Here is an 18,016-nt window from a genome sequence, read left to right as displayed (position 1 = left end):
AAAAAAATTTTTTTTTTCCAAGCCAACCTCTCTTCCAACCCTGGGTCTTTCCAATTTTTCTCTTCATTTTGCATACAAAAAGAAGCTCATTAACTGATTATTTATGAGACTGAAATCCCTTAGTGATCCCTTCAGGAGTCTACATTTATTTCCAGAGCCTCCTAACTACTTGCAAAGTACTGTGTGAACTGATTGCTGCTTCCATTTCTGATCACTTCATATTCTTGGGGGCTTTAAGATTATAGACTAGCTTATGCCTGATCATTTTAACTTCAAGGTAAAATAGATTTGCTACTTACTATACTGTATCAACAGAATGGAGGCTGTTTGCCCTATTCATAGCGTTTTGTTTGTTCCCTTTTGCTTTTTTTCATGTCTCATTCTGGAACTCAGCTTTCCCCGCCTCCTCTTCTTCCTTCTTCCAGAATGTATCTTGTTCCAGGAAAGGGCAACTCATTCCTTAAGAAAACGTCTCTGATCACACAATCTAAAGAAGCGATTCTCTCCTTTGTTTTGACAGCCTCTCTCTAACCCCTCATTTGTTTCTTTCACAGCACTTTTCCACAATTTGCGATTTTGAACGACTCGTTGCTATTCTTTGGAAGTTTACCTCTTCCAATAAAAGGGGGGTTTCATGGAAGTAGGAACTCTGTCCCCTGTCTGCTGCCACATCCCCAATGCCTAGCCCTGCAGCTGGCACCTGGCAGGTGCTCAAAAGACATCTGCAGAATGAACAAGAGGACAAAAGCGTGCACCTTCCTCTACCATCTGCATCTTTCTCCTTTCTCCTGCTTTCTCCCTCTCCCTTCTCCCCGCCCTCCTTTCCTCTCACTTTCCTTGCCAGGATCTTTCTCTTTTATCTCTTTCCCTCTTTCCCTCCACTCTCTGAATCCCATCCATCCAACCAGCCCACATACCTGAAGACCAACTCCAGTTAAAGCTTAACTAAGCTGCACATGGGAAGCACTTAATGAAAGACAAAACGTAGACACAACTCCTTCCCACAAAGACCCCACGATCTTCATTTCTGGGCTTAGTATCAGAGCTCGCGAGCTTCCCAGCCTCCTCAAACAATGACTTGTTACCAGTTTCCCAGGAGAGTCATAAAGCTAAATAACTGGGCCCGTCCACTCCAAAACACACTCATAACTGCCAGTTTCTGGGTGCTTTTGGTGGGGTGAGTACACAGCGTGGCTGCACACTCAGGAACACCGCCTGACAGGGCCACTGCAGAGGCTTGTTCCGTGGGATGAGGTGGCCCCAGCTGACTCTCCTGACTTCCCAGTAACACATTCAACTCACGGACAATCTACAGACATTTCATGGGCGTTTCAGCACTTCTTCCTCTTCGGGGACAGGACTCCACTGCTTCCACTCTGGCTGGACGCCCTGCCCTGTCATCTGTACTTGGCAGGTTTCATTTCCTTCCCTGCCCACAGCCTACTTTTCTAGAAATTGCTTCAGAACAAGGGACAGACTTAGGTGGTCATGTTTGAGAGAGGAAAATGCCACATGATCTTGCTCCTCTCCCTATGCAAAGAGAACTGGTACACAGCAGGGCTGGGAATACATTCACAGGCCAGGCCAGGCCAGTCTCTCTCTGTCTCTTTTTCCCTTCAAGAATTTGAATTAGGAAATATAGAAAACCCATCATCATTGATACGGGCTTGTGAGGTTGTGTTGACTTGAGGTTGGGCCACATGCAAGCAGAGAATATCGTCTGAGAGATGGTATGGAATCGAATGGGCGTGGAGAGAAAAAATGCGACAGACACCATGAGGCCTCTGAGGGAGGAAAAAGTTCAGCTTTGGCCCTTAGCATCTGCTCAGAGCTACTTCTCATGAGGCCTGGCGTGATCTGATCCACGTGTTCATGCAACTGGTACCTGGCCACTGATGTAACTGGTCTGAGTGGAGTTTTACTCCCTGCAACCTAAGTGCGTTCATCCAAGCACATTTTTCTGCCTAGGGTTCTCTTTTCACCCTTGTCAAATTTACCCTTTCTACAGCACTCTGTTCTTGACTCAGATTCACCTGTAAAGATGAGTTCAGTCTTCCATCTCTTGAAGAAGCTACCTTGGCTCACCTGCAAGGAAATGTTCCATGAGATGAGCTACCTGCAGGGCCACGCTGGGCCTCAGCTGCCTTTTCCTGAGTCAGTCTATTACCCAGCACAGCAATTACATACCTGCAAGCATTTACGATCTAATTAGAGCAAGAGTTCTACAACATTTTTTAGCTAATGACTTTTAAACACATTTTAAAAGCCCTGTTATTGGCTAGGGAAGGCTATAAAAATGAAAACAGCGTAGGTATGTGCCCAGGTTTGTGTGCACTGCTTCACCCATGGCAACACACAGAATCATAACAAATAAGCATGTTTACCTCCTGGGCTGGGGCCAATCTCTCCTTCTCTCCTTTCCAAGGATAAAGGTGACAACTTTTTTTCAAATATAGTTTGTTCTGGTGTATAGAAAGCGCTCATAATCAATATAAACAAAGAAAACCTTTCAATGCAATGATTATCACTAGATTGCAGGTCAAAGCTCTCATGTTTGATAAAGTACCTGGATGAAGTATGCAAGATCAAAGGAAGGGCATACAAAGAACAACCGAGGAGTTACCTAATACTGACCTCAAGTTAGGAAACTCGGGTATTTACTCGCTGCTGCTCAGATTCAGCAGTCAGAACAACTTCATCATTATTTTCTAATATCCTTGTGCTCAAGGGATCTGAGAGGGGCAGTGGGAAGCCACTGAACTCAGGTGGTTTTCAGCCCTAATTAGAGACCAGGGGCTCGCGTCTAATTGCAGAGCTGCTTGTGACTGCCTTGAAGTGTTATTTACTCACTGATCACGTCCTCAGACAATCTGCAACAGGCTGAGAGGATTTCTGGGGAGGCCACTGGGCAAACCTTTTGAATTCCTCAGTCTGGGAATATGGACAATAGACTGATGGAAGATAGTTTGAGCCACACAACAGAGAGAAAAAAATGTAATATTTAAAGGTCAGAAATAATGCAGGAGAGAGAGACACATTCTGGGACACCTGCCCAGCTCTCGAGGATTCTCCCTCTGAAATTTCCCCTCTCCCCAAAATGTGCAGGCTGGAGTGGGCGTGGTCTGGATTTAGACACCTGCTCTGGCACTTATTAGCTCTGCCGCAAATTGTCTAACTCTCTTTCCCTTAGTACCTTTGTCTATAAAATGGGGACTTTATTCTTAGGGTTGTTGTGAGGATTAAACAAGAGAACACTCAGAACAGCATTTGGCCCTTAGTAAATAATCAACGTCAGGCATTACTCCCTAGCTCCACGCTCCTGGCCTAGCAGACCCATGCTCGCAACATCTGACTTCACCTTCTGTGCGGCTGGACCTGGAGGATGAAACCTTGATACTTTGCTTTGAGCAGAGAATGAGAATCTTCTGAGAGAGGAACAAACAGCCTCAGTGGGAAAAGGGAAGTCCAACCTGGGGTCCTCATCCTTTCCCCTTTCCTGCATCGGGTCCTGGCCTGCTGGCCTTCCTGCCCTCGGTTTCTATGTGACACCTGTTTGCTTATCAAAAAAGTATCCTTTGTAGTTAGGCTAACTCCAGGGATCTTTTATTTGCAACCAAGAGTCCTAATGAATAACAACTACACCTAGAAAAAAAGATGCAGTGTGATTAAGAAGAAAAAGCACGAGGGGCAGACTTTAAAATCCCCGTTGCGATCAGACTGAAATGGATTAAAACATGCCACGAGCAAACAGCCAAGGCATCCTCTTCATCTAATGAATGAGTATTGGGGAATCTTTCCCAGCAACAAACTCCATCTCAATCTGCTTTTTTTTTTCTCCCCAGGATTGCTCCTTTTTAATCCAAAGGCATATGGGATTAAGTTTCATTTCAGAATTTTGTTAACAAGCAAATAAAGGTATATAGTAGGTGCTTCTAGGGTGACAGGATACCACAGGCATAAGTCTTTATAAACAGGAGTCTATTTCAGGATATTTAAAGACAAAGGAGAGGCCTGAGTAGTTGGAGTAAGGAGTGCTTTTTTTTTTTTGTCCAAAGATCTTTCTTAAAGAGAAAACATGGTTTTGATTTTAACAACATTAAACAAGGTTTTAGCAAGGATGAAAGAAAAGAAGGAAAATGTTTAGCTTTAGGTGTCAATATAAAAACAGACCAGAAATTTCCATCTCCCTTCCTCCCCCAACTCCATCATATCACTGACTTAACAACGTAAGAAGACTTTTGCCTCGGATGAAAAGAAAGAGGAATGTGGAATCTGAATCCTTATTCTATACCCTTTCAACCCCCAACAACTCACTTAACTATAAGGATCCCAAGAACCAATTCCCTTCAGTCTAGCAATTGTTCAGGCTATGCAGGGCCTCGTGCCTAGATTATAATGTTTTCCTTTAGTTCTGTGCCACCCATTGATCCTGCCAGTACTTCTTAGAAGAATGGTGTGACAAAATCTCAAAGATATTCTTGAAAAATGGAGTCCAGTGTTGGAGGTTTCAACATTTGGCCTTTTGTGTCAGCAGCACGAGGACCGCCTCCATGAAACACTGGGGGTGGATGAAAGGGCACACTTTGCAGGGGACACAGGCTCAATTCAAGCTTCATCAGTGGCCAACCAGGCTGGAATGCGCTCTGTTGGGCGATGTGGGTGGATTCCTACACAAATGGCATTTTCGAAAGAGAACCTACCTGGGTTGAAATAAAAAATAATATTTAGTAAGTCCTGGTCTCCCCACGTGATGGCATTCTTGTACTTCTGGTACAGAGGGTACAGCATGTCCTCCCAAGCCAAGCCTGTTGGAATCATGCTGTTCTGGAAAAGAGAAAAAACATGAGAGCAGCTGAGGCACAGGAAACACATCCGCTGTCCACTGAGAATCAGTGTAGATGGACTGGTTCTCCCCTGCACCCCTGCCCCCAGAATGAAAATGAAATAAATAGAGGAGGAGTCCTGCTGGCCTCAAGGCATAGGACAAAGCAAAACTAGAGCTATAGATGACAGGTGTACACATGGATACAATAGACCAGGAACTGGTAGTTGGGTCTGTGGTTTCTACCCAGAAAACCACGCCTCAATTTGAACTTCCCTTTGGTATGCTTAACTCTTGCCTCGGAAGTGAAGGAACAAAATACAGATAGCAGAATTACGGTATCTTAAGGAAAAATACCCTTTCCTTATCTTACAGTAATTATTTAAGATAAAAGCAACATATTCAGACTAAATAGTCAAACAGCATACAAAGATGTGGGAAAAAAAAATGTAAAAGTATTTTTCCTCCCGCCTCCCTCAATTCCTATTTCTACTTTCCCTAGATGTATCCACTATTAGTTACCAGGCTCTTAGGCATTCTTCTGGGAATTTCTAAGGCATAAAAGGGATCACACTCTGTAGTATCAGCCTTCACAGCATTTTAATTTTTTCCATCTTATATTTTTGTAGAGATCTTGTTTATCTCACTTATAGATTTACCTAATTCTTTTTAATTGGAGGATAATTTTTTTTTTGACTTGTTCTCTACTGACGTTCACTCAGGTTCTCCCAGGTCTTCGCTGGGATAAAAGATGAGGCCATGAACAGCCTTGTACATTTTTCTCTGTATACTTATGTAAATATATCCGTAGGGTAATTTCAAGTTTTCCATGGTTTTTGAAGCTTGGGATACACATAGGGTTCAAATATGTAATTCAGAAGTGCAGCATAATATTCCTGAATAGTAACTCGGCTGAATATGTTTGAATTCCATAATCTACTGGGGTTTTCCTTAACCAACAAATATTCCATCACTTTCCAAATACATTCCTCTTTAATGGCTTCTTCCATCCTCATCGACAAGCCACCTGCTTACAAAATATTACACTAACACTCCAGGAAAGTCACTGTTGAGAAGACAAAGTTCTGATGTTTAAACAAGGATATTCAAAATACTTCCTTACCTTGAACTGGGTGCTTCTTATCCGAGTTAAGTTCATTAGCATGACTCCTGAATTCACTCCTGCGGAGCCATAGAAAGGGTGCCGAGCGAAGCGGCTGTACCAGCCTATCTTGGGGATTTCATGCTCGGGAGCCATGGCTGCAAGTTGCGTGGAATTAAACTGCCTCAGAAGCTTCCAGATGTCATCGACAGGTCTCAGAAAGAGAACGTCGGTGTCCACGTAGAGAAGGGAGTCCACATCCTTTAAAATCACCTTTGTGTGTATTGGGCAAGGAGGGAGAACACAAAACAGTAAGTCAGAAACAAAGGAAGTGGCCTGATAGATCAACGCCACCACCAATTTCATTGGTTAATGTTAATTCTAGAAAGGGTACCATTCTTAGCTCCCATTCCTACCTTCTCCTTGGGCTTGAGGGATAAGTGTCAATAAAGGGTAGAAACTCAAAGGAAGACCAGTCTTGATCCAGACTGGTCCAATTCCAGGATCCTGGATTCTGTTTGGCTGGGGTTGGACCTCCCAAGGAACGAAGACATCAGCAAATTTTTCTGGCTTTCTTCTTCTTCCACCTTCCAATAAGGCCATCTGTCTTTCACTCTTAGTTTTTCCTTGGAACAGCTAGGGCAGCATTAGACAGCTTGAAGTGGGCAATCTCTAGACGACCTCATGCCAGGCTTTATGGTAGATACTCTGTCCCTGGATCCATTTCTTCTAGTGATGATGGGTAAGGTTCTGCATCTTTTGGAAATCATATTTTCATCTAAGATTTAGACTTGGGAATAGGCAAAGCAAGTTATTGGCCAGCTTTGCCTGCCGGGATTGGCAACTGTTTTTCTCTAAAGGGTCAGAGAGCAAATATTTTAGGCTCTGTTGCAACTACTCAACTCTGCTGTTGTAGCATAAAAGCAGCCATGGACAACATATAAACAAATGAGCACGGCAGGGTTCCAATAAAACTTTATTTAGGGACACTAAAATTCGAATTTCATATACATTTCAGATATCACAGAGCCTTATTCTTTTGATTTTTTTCAACCATTTGAAAATTAAAAGCCATTCTTGACTCAGGCATTGTCAACCTCTGTTGTAGATCATTCAAGCCAGCCATCTTAAGTAAGTTCTCCTTTGCTAAATGCTTAGTTTACCAGAATTTTGCCCTGAGTTTGAGGCTTCAAAGCTGTAGTTAGTAACCGTGTTACTTGCTTTGTTTTGGCATCGTTTTCCAAATTTAGAGGTAGTTTAACCAAGGAAGGATCATCATCCTGACCCCATAACAACACTTGTTATGGACTGAATGTGTCTTTCCAAAATTCATTATGTTGAAGCCCTAACCCCCAATGTGATGGTTTTTGGAGATGGGGGTCTTTGGGAGGTAATTAGGGTTAGAAGAGGTCCTGAGGGTGAAACTCTCGAGATGAGATTCTTGTCTTTATTTGAAGAGACACCAGCTTTCTCTCTCTGCCATATGAGGAGACAGTGAGAAGGCAGCAGTCTGCATGTCAGGGAGAGGGTTCTCACCGGAACCTAACCATACTGTCTCCCTGGTCTCAGACTTCTAGCCTCCAGAGCTATGAGAAAATAAATTTCTGTGGTCTTAGCCACCCAGTTATGGTATTTTGTTATGGCAAACCAAGACAACACTCCATTGGGATCCTAGTATTTGAAACTCAATAACTGGGCACTGTATGATACAGGCATCATGGAGATTTCAGTCTTGAATAATTTCAAAACTTACATGATCATCTGGATTTATCTTTCCTTCCTCATCTGCTGGAGGAATAAATTTACAGATCAATAAAATGAAATTAAAGATAATGATCACCTACCACTTCATAAAAGAATATTATCTTGACATCCATCTTAGCAATTTGAAGATCATAATTTCAGAATTAGGATGAATTCTTTAAATTGAATACATTTATAATAATCTACCACATTATACTTATTTTTTTCTTATTTAGCCATGGAAAGGTAAAAGCTCCACCACAGATGAGCACTAGCCTGCTGATTTTATGTTTTAAATCACAGCTCCAGGGTACATCGGAGGAAGGGCAAACTCTCCACAAAAGAATGAGTAAACGATACAATTATGACATAAGATGTATCTCGCGCAAAAATCTTATTTTACTGGGAAGGAAAACTAACGCACAGAAAAGGGTTCCGTCCAAGTTAATGTTTCAAATAATGCTAAAACTTGTTAGATCTTGGCTAATAAGGTTACCACACAATAAAGTCACTTTCTAGAATGTGTTTAAGGAAATAAAGAGACCGCACAGTGTTCCACTAAAAAGCTACTTCAGAATTACAGAATCAGAGAGGCAGAGAAAGCTACTTCAAATTCACCGGAAAAAAGAGCAGATTTCTCTTCATGGCTGATTGTCTATTAAGGCCTGAATAAAATCATACAATATTAATGTTTTAATCAATTAAGGGTTACGTATATATCTAGCCCCCACATTCAAGCTCACTGATTACTTTAGTCCTTTTCTTGGTCTTAAATCAATATTATTGTTAAAGTTATCATCACTTCCTTCACTAAAATGGAAGTGCTATCACTTCATCAAAACAAAAAGAAAACAAAAAGCCTTGAAGGTCTGAAAAGGGAAAACTAAAAAGATCTGAAGGATGGAGGCATTCCATCATGAAGCTATAGGCAGTATCTTTAATCAGGAGAGAAGAAGGCAAACGAAAATTGTATCAGAAATTTTTAAAATCAGAAAAATCTTAAATTCGCCTAAATCTTTATTTAACCAGTATCCTATTATTTGACATGTGAATTGCTCCCACTTTTTTTCGTTTTTTAATATTGTAAACAACACTACCATGGGTGTATTTTCAGAGAAATTTCTAAGCACATAATATGGCATTCCTTTCTCTTTTTAATTTAGTAAATATTTACATGGTTCAAAAATAAAAACATATTAAAGTCAATTCATTGACAAGTTATTCCTCCTTGTACTTTCATCACCATTTCCCTTCTACAGGGGTAACCACGTTACTGGGTTACTCTCTGTTATGCCAGAGATATTTTACGCACATAAGAAAAAATAGCCGCAACAAGTTTCTTCTGTGTAGCACAGGGAACTGTATTCAGTATCTTATAGTAATCTATAATGAAAAAGAATCTGAAAATGAATACATGTATTTATAAGTATGACTGAAACATAATGCTGTACACCAGAAATTGATGCAACATTGTAAACTGAGTATAGTCAATTAAAAATAAAATAAAATAAAATAAAATAGTGAGAAGAAAAAAACAAAAGAAAAAGTAGCCACGCATGTACAACTTCCTCTTTTATGTCACAAATGATAGTATAATGACTGGACATTGTGCTGTAAACCAGAAATTGACACATTGTAACATTCAATAAAAAACAAACAAACAAAAAACCTAATGATAGCATAGCACACACCATGTCGCCAGCCTGACTGCTTTTTAAATAACCAAATCAATTAATGTGGGAGGGCACACACAGATTTTGTTTATTATTTTTTAAGTCTGTGCATTTCATTCATGCTTCATTGCATGGATCTAGCATAATTTATGTCACCTACTGTAGAACATTTAGGCTTTTCTCAAGCTTTTGTTATTATAAACAATGTTACAGTGAAAAAATCCTCATCTTAATTCATTTCAACACACATGAGTGTCTCTATAGAATAAATTCATTAAAATATAATTCCTTGGTCAAAGAATACGTGCATTTGGAAATTTGATAGCTATTCCCAAACGACATGCCTAGAAGTGGATACATTCAGGCTTCTGCCAGCAAGGTAAGAGGGCGCCTCCTTCCCCTCATCCTCACCAGCACAGAGCATAATCAGACTGCAGGGGCTCGGCTGGCGGAGGAGGAGGTGCACCTCACAGGGTCCTGGTCTAACAGCTCATTTTCGTTCCTAATTTCCTGCTAGTCTCGCCCTGGGGGGCTGGCCTGGGAGCTAGCACTGTGGCAGGAGGTGACAAATGTCTGGAAGACAAGCAACAAGCATTGAGGGACACGTGAATAACAGCCTGGATCCCACCAGGTGCAACCACACAGGCCCCTCATTGGACTCCTCAGGGGTGGGAGGCCCCCCCTGCACAGTCCTTCTCCAGAACCACCTCTCATTCCTCCTCTGATGCGGTTTCATTTGTTTGTTTTTTTTTTGTCCAACTATTTTATTTTTATTTAATTAATTTATTTTTTTGGTGGGGGAGCAGTAATCAGGTTTATTTTTTACTGGAGGTAATGGGGATTGAACCCAGGACCTCTTGCATGCTAAGCACGCACTTTACCACTGAGCTATACCCTGGGTCCCTGTGGTTTGACTCTGAGACACATTTTCTGGATTGGGATTGAAGGACAAGGAAGAAAAACTCATCAATAAATGTACAGCTACTGCTTTTAGTAAGCTTGCAAATCTTTAGTTAAGGTAGCAAATCCAGTTCAGTCTAAGCTAGGGAATGCAGAGTGGGGCCTGGAGGTCAAATTCAGCCCATGGATGGATTTTTAAAATATGTAGTTATTTAAAATTTTTGAATTGGTTGCCACATTTAAAAAAAAACTGCGATATCACAAAAATAATTGAATTTCTGTCTTCTTTTGAAAAATCTACAGCTCAGGCAAGAACAGCCTACATCCTATATGGGAAAAATCTGCTGGTGCTTGGCCTCAGCCGCCCCTCACTGCATTCTAGGGTCCACTAGGTACTAGATGTGACCAGCAATGACCAAGACAGACAATCTCTGTACTCATGAGGGAGTCAGATAATAAGCAAGATAAATATATTGATTCTATAGCATATAAGCAGGTTAAAAATAAAGCAGGGAAAGGGACAGGGGACCCACATGGGGTAAGGTTTGTAATTTTAAGTGGGGCCATTGGGAAGGCCTCACTGAGAAGGAGGTGGCAAGTATACATAGCGGGGGAATGGCTGGCCCACTCTCAGAACATCAGAGGGCTGGGGCGGCTGGACCACAGTGAGCTACCAGGAGAAGAGCCAGAGATGAGGACAGGTGAGTGGGCCAATCACTTCACTGAGGGCTTTGTCTGCCCTTGGAAGAATTTCAGTTTTTAGACAGAAGCCATTGAAATGCTTTTACCAGAGGAGTGACTAGGTCTGACTAAGATTAAAGAACCACTTTGGATGCTGCGCTGAGAACAGACGACTGGGGCACCCAGGGGAAGCAGGGAGATCAGTTAGGATGCTATTTCAATAATTCAGGAGAGATCGGTGCTGGCTTGGCTCAGGTGGTAACAACCCAGGGAGTGAGAAGAGGCTGAATCCTTAATATGGCTTGAAATACAGCTAACAGGATTTCCCCAACAGACTGGATTTGGGACGTGAGAGTAACAGAAAAGTCAAGGGCAGCCGTAAGGATTTTAACCTGAGCAACAGGTAAGATGGAGTCGCCTTTAACTGAGACTGCACCCAATATGTGTTGTTCCCTAGTCACCTGTCTGGCCCTTGCACATATGTATTGGAGTTTGCAGCTGCTGAAGCCTAGCTCCCTCCCTCTTTCTCTGCAGCTGTCCTGCCTGAAATATAAAGATGCCTGTGGTGGTCCTGGGAAGGGAATCATTGACAGTAGCTTTCCAGGGTGACGGTTGTATGCCTAGTTCTTGACCACAATAGTGGTTACACAGGTGTGAGCTTGTTAAACTACACACATAGTGTTTGGATGGGCTATTTTTTTTGGGGGGGGAGGAGTAATTAGGTTTACTTATTAATTATTATTATTACTTTTTAAAATGAAAGTACTGGGGATTGAACCTAGGACCTCATGCATGCTAAGCATGTGGTAGACACTTGAGCTATACGCTCCCCTCTAGGGTGTGCTCTTTTTGTGTGTAGATCATATTTTAAAACAGACACACAAAAGTAGCCCTAATGGTACATCTCAGAGACCAGGTAGAGGATAGTCCTTAGGAATGTTAAGTCTGGCATTCCTGAGTTCAAATCCTGGCATCATGAGCTGCCATGACTTTGAACAAGTTCCTGTGTTTCTAGTTCCCAGCTTCCCATTTGTGTAAAGTGGGAAGCAAGACCACCACCACCATCCTAGTTCCCGAGTGGTCACAATCATCCAGTGAAATAAAACACACGAGAAACTCAGTACAGTGGCTGGTACACAATCAGTACTCAATAAATAGCCATGTTGCTACTGTAATCAGTCTCTGTGTTTTTCCTTGTAAAGTGTAATTAGTTGCCGTTTGCATCAATGAGCAACTGAACATCAAAGCATGTATCGACCACAAACTGTCTTTTATGTAGTCAAAGTCAAGCAGAGAAGAGTTGAAGTTTTTGAACCTTTCTAATACCATAATCCACTTATTACCTTGACTGCAAACAAGAGCATAAGGCGTTTTTACTGTTTATCTGAAAAAACAAAAGACCAGGAGAAAAAACCCAACTCTTTCTATAGCATCGTGTCTCTGGAGGCTAATTCTGCAGCAATTACTGCTGGCATTAATTTGAAGAGGATCATTGTGGCCACGTTATAATGGATAGAGGAATATTTACCAAAGGGATATAAAATTAGCCATTCTAATTCCCTTATGGAAATTACTCAGCATTAGAAATGAGGCCTTTGTTTTCACAGAGAAAGGGAAAAAGAGGCAACGCACAATAGCTGTTTGTCCCTGATGTTGCCTTCACTCCATTCACCGCCCCAACCTGGGCGGGGCTGCCTCCGGGAACCCTGCTGGCTCTTTGCGCTGGGGAAGGACCCAAGGCCGGTCACGGGCAGCAAGGTGATCAGGGGCCGCTGGCTCTCCCTTAAGTTCATTTTGCTTCAACTTTGTTCTGACTCTGACAGTACAACCTGGTGGTTGAAAGTCTGGGGTTTGAAATCTAACCACCTGTGTTCAGATTCTGTTTCCACTTCTAACCGTGCGGTCTTGGGCAAGCTGCTTGAAGCCTTCTAAGCCTTAGTTTCTTCATCTTGTAAGAGGGATTGGTCATGTGCTTTGGAGGGCTACCAGGATGATCAAATGAGATAATGCGTGTGAAGCCCCCGGCACACACAGTAAGGACTCAGTAACTGCTATGTGACATTCTTATCGTCTCACTCTCTGAGCCCAGTAACTGCCTGTGGTGGTGGTGGTGGTGGCTGAAGTACTAGTCGTAGTCGTAGTCATAGTAAAAGAATGAGACGTGTTCTCTGTTCTCAAGGAGCTTTAGTCAGGGAGACAGACAAGAGGCAAAGCAAAGTAATGCGTGGGTGATGGTAGGGGTAGCACAGAAGCACACAGCAGGGCTCCTGAACCAGTCTAGAGTGAAATCAGGGAAGGCTTCCCAGAGGAAGCAACATCTAAGCCAAAAGGAAAGTAAGTGGAGAGCAGCGCAATGAGCGTTGAAGATAAACGGAACAGCATGTGTAAAGGCCCAGTGACCAGGAGACAGCAATACACGGGGGAGGATGGCAAGTTGGTTGGTGGGGCTGGAGCTTACACGGGGAGAGCCAGGGCTGATGAGAGATTAGGCTGGCCAAGTGGGCAGGAGCCCAGTCAGGAGCTGTGCTGACAGATTTGGACTTGATCCTAAGAACTTTGGGGAGCTGTGAAATGATTTGACCTATGAACCTTGCTTTCTCTCCTACCCACATCACCCACATCCAATCCTCAGCAAGTCCCAAATGCTCTTCCTCCAAAATACATCTGAATCTTCCCATTTCTCTCCCTTTCCACTGCCTCACCCTGAATCCAAGGCACCATTACAGCTCCCCTAGAGTTCTGGAATGGCCCATTCACTGGCCTCCCAGTGTACACATTCACCACCTCCAATCTATTCCTCACAGAGCAGCCAGAGGGATTTTCAATCTCTGGTGTGATTTTTTCTTTGACCTATGGGTTATTTACAAGAGTGTTGTTTAATTTCCAAAAATTTGGGATTTTCCAGATATCTTTATATTATTTATTTCTAATTTCATTTCCTTGTAGTCAGGAAGCATACTCTGTGTGATTTCAATCCTCTCAAATTCTCTGACACTTGTTTTATGGCCCAGCATATGGTCTATCTTGGTGAATGCTGAATGTTTATTCTGCAGTTGTTGGGTAGAACATTCTATAAATTCTATAGCTGCCAATTAGGTCACCTGGTTGACAGTGCTGTCAAGGGTTTCTGGGTCCTAACTGACTTTCTGTTTGCTTATTATAACCATAGGAGCTTTATGGAGTTTTATCTTTAGACACAAAGGAGGGGGGAAATATGAAGTTACTGCAAATTCATTTACATCAACATATATTATTTGGGAGCCATCGTTAATTTTCACACTAATGGACAATTATTAAAAGAGGAGTGTTGTTGTCTCCAACTCTGTGGATTTGTCTGTTTCTCTATTTGTCTAATCATGGTTTTGCTTTGTAGATTTGGAAGCTCTGTTACTAGGTACATACTCATTTAGAGTGGATATATCGTTCTGATGGATTGAGACTTATATCATGATGATATATCCAGAGAGCTTGTTAAAAAACTTACATTAGAGGATGCCATTTTCATCTTTAAACCTCTTTAAGACTTTTCACTGCACTTTTATTACACATGAACCATGACCCCTAAAAAGCTCTGTAGGATGGACACATTCTGTCTCTAAGGGGGACCAAGTTCCTATCAGTGGTGATCTTTTACCTCCTAGCACAGCCTAAGGTTTTTCTTGGCTTCAGGACCTCCAACTTTTCATTATGACTCAGTTACTGTCAAAGTCAACAGAGGGCAGGGAGCAAAATAAACTTAATAGGGAGCCAATGATCTCTTACCTCTCTTCCTGCCAATGGTCAGGGCTTCCTCTGTCAGAGATGCTCTTAAGTCTTTGCTTAGATAGAAACTAACACATAAGTCCCCCTGTCTCCCCATTCAGAAAGAAAAGATAAAAGTTAAAGCTCTCTTATTTAACAAAGGATTAGTCTCTTGTGATGTTCTCTTTCACTTCATTCCCTAAGTTCAGTACATCTAAGATGAAGAAGATAAGGTACTCAAATTTGCTGAAAGACAGTATATTTACTGATTATGAAATACATGTGCAGCCCTGATGGTTTAGTCAGTTTCAAGGCTTGTGAGTTATCACTTTAGATAACTGCCAAAATTATCAAAAACTATGATTAGGGTGAAAATTAATGATGTCCTGAAATCGTATCTGCTGATAGAAATCAAGTAGCCGTAACTTCACATCTCTCCCTGTTCCTTGGGTCTGGAGATGAAGCTCCTGAGGGCTCCTGGGATGCATGACAAGCAACTTCCCAGGCCTCTCGGTGAAGTGCTACCAATGGCTTCCCAGATGTGAGGCAGAGCTCTCCACTGAAGATTCTTGAACGTCCAGCCCTAACACATCGTGCAGATCTGAGCTGAGGTGTTACCTCCTCAGAAAGGCTTCCCCAAGAGCATCCTTCCTCTCTCTCTTCAGTCTCTCCATCACACCACCCTACTTATCTCTGTCCACGACCAGTAGCCTCTTGTTAAGTTATTTTCTTGTCTATTGTTTGCCTTCCCTAATTAGAACAGAGGCTCCATGAGGGCACAGAGGCTCCCTCTGTGTCTACTTAACCTCTTAACTTTTATGTGCCTTGTACAATGCCGAGTAGATGAGTTAGGCACCCACTATATATTTACTCAAAGTAGGGAATTCAACTGCTGAACTATCTCAGAATCAATGTAACTTCAGACACGCTTCAAGGCTAATCATAGAAGAAAGGACAGGTCCTGAGAAGCAAGAAGGTCTGTGAATAACTGAAAAATAGAAGACCCAAGTTTCTGAAGAGAAAACCAACATAACACCTTACTACACTGAACATCATTTGTTTGCTGGTATGGTCCAGTCCCTCACCCTCCAGGCTTCTCTTGATGGCACAGCTAAGTTGCTAATTACATATATCACTCCATCTCCTTACCTAAAAGCTGAAGGAATGGAAAGGGAGCTGGAGGAGGGAAAGGATGGAACAGAAGCAAAGACAAAAAAGCCATTTAGATTCAAGTAGGACTGAATTCCAGAGCAGGGATCTTTGCTAAATGACATTAGTGATCATCAGGAGAAGGAAGAAATATTTAGAAAGAGTTAGAGCAGGAGGTGGAAACAGAGAGGAGGAAAGTACAGATTTCAAGAACTCAAAAAAAAGAAACTTTTTTTTTTTGCCAAGGGAAGACATCTCCTACATATAGAAAAAACAAAGAAAGTTGAATATACCTAGAATAGCAATAATTCATCTCTACAGTCATAAAGTCACAGTCTCCATATACACTGAATCAGATTATGGCTGAAGAAATGACTGTCCCCATGGAAAGACACAAGAACTACAGATACTGCTTCAGTTTGGGAAGATGAAAAAGTTCTGGAGATGGATGGTGGTGGTGGTTTGCACAACAATGTGAATGTACTTAGTGCTGGTGAACTGTCCAATTAAAAATGGCTAATACATTTCATGTTATGCATCTCTTACCATAATAAAAGTGGGAAAAATGAAGTATGTATACCATTATTACATTTTTCATCTCGAATAAAGTGGTTTTACACAATGTACTCAATGGTGTTCACGCACCTATTTCTACCTCTGTGAATTTTTATTTCCCTAAACAATATACCTTCTAGGAGTTACTGTAAGATAATCCGTAATTTTCACAATCCTATCAGGTCCCCGTCCTTTTTCTTTCTTTTCCTGTTTTGGAGGATGATTCGTTCCTAGAGCATACACTTCTCCAGGTGAGATGTCTTTCAAAGCTGACCAAGCCCACTTTTGCCAAGGAAGAAGCACAGACAATGTCCCCTCCGCTACCTGCCTCCTTCTCTGTAACAGAGAGCTCTCTCCTAAGGGGGTAGATTCTGGGGAATATGTTGGAATCCCCCACCCCTTCCCATTCTTCACAAAGATGAACTGGATGGAATAGGAGGATTTCTAGGGCTATTCGAACTTTCTCCCTGGGGACCAAAATTCCTAAGCCTTCAAGCCAGAATCAGAACAAAAGGGAAATTCCACATTTTATTACACACTACAATTTGATCAATTTCCACCACCATTCTGTTACATTCTTTTTCAAAAAATACACATTGGACCTATCTTCAAGCTATTACAGAGAAAATAATTACTGAGGAAAGGGAGAAAGCCAGATAATATTGAACATTTCCACTGATAGCTAAGTGGCCTTTGAGAGATCCTCTAGTAAACAGAGGTGGAAATCTGAAAGAATCAAAACTATGGTTAAAAGAGGCAACAGCCTAGGACTTCAATGTAAGCAATAATCTCATAAAATAATTAGACAGATAAGATTCTATGTGACTAAATAATTATAATAATTCTAACCACTTACATAGCATTTAATTTGTTCTAGGTACTGCTCAACAAGCTTTCCCATATTAGTTCATTTAATCCTCACAACAATCTAATGAAGTAGTACTATTATGGCCCCCATTTTATGGATGAGGAAACAGACACAGAAAGGTTAAGCTACTTGTCCAAAGTCACACAGCTATACTAAATATTCAATCAGCAGATATTTTTGTCAATAAAGTAACTTACAAATATAAAGGAATAATAACCCTTTTGTTTATTTAGCACCTGTTAGGCACTAAGCATCATCCTGGCCATTTCATACACACACTGCATTACTGTATGTGCCTCAACAACTCGGCCAGGGTGGTATTATTACTCATATTTAACAGATGAGCTTAAATAGCTTACCTAAGGTTGGCACTAGTAAATGGCACCACCTGGGTGAAACGAGCGCTCCCTGACACCAAAGCCCACACTCCTTTCGCTTTACCATGTTGTTTTCATCTAACAAAAGCAGTAACTGTACATGTTAACAACGGGAATGATGGACGAGGCTGGTGTTAGAGAACAATTACTCTAACGTGAACATCATCTAAGAAGCTTGTTTAAGATACAGATTCCCAGGCCCTACCTCCAGATTCTGAATTATTAGGTCTGACATGGGCCCCTGGAATGTGCATGTAAGTATGTATGTGTGTGTGTTTCAATTTTTTATTCTGAGATTATTTTAGGCTTATAGAAGAGCTGCATAAGGTCCAGAGAGTTCCCATGTACTCTTCACTGAGACTCTCTTCTGTTCATATCTTACATAGCAATCCCACATTTATTAAA

General features: G+C 41.7%; 1 protein-coding gene across 1 annotated transcript in view; it reads right to left on the bottom strand.

Annotated features, from left to right (window-relative positions):
* GXYLT2 (glucoside xylosyltransferase 2) overlaps positions 1–18,016 on the bottom strand; it is a 72,182-nt gene that overhangs the window by 11,340 nt on the left and 42,826 nt on the right. Inside the window, exons 4-5 of the mRNA XM_031686302.2 lie at positions 5,946–6,197; positions 4,701–4,824 (exon numbers count right to left, since the gene is read on the bottom strand). Coding sequence (XP_031542162.2) covers positions 4,701–4,824; positions 5,946–6,197 — 376 coding nt within the window. The remainder of the gene's footprint in view (positions 1–4,700; positions 4,825–5,945; positions 6,198–18,016) is intronic.

The sequence above is a fragment of the Vicugna pacos genome, chromosome 17, assembly GCF_048564905.1.
Source record: "Vicugna pacos chromosome 17, VicPac4, whole genome shotgun sequence".
Lineage (NCBI taxonomy): Eukaryota > Metazoa > Chordata > Mammalia > Artiodactyla > Camelidae > Vicugna > Vicugna pacos.
This window is presented reverse-complemented; position numbering and strand designations above follow the sequence as displayed.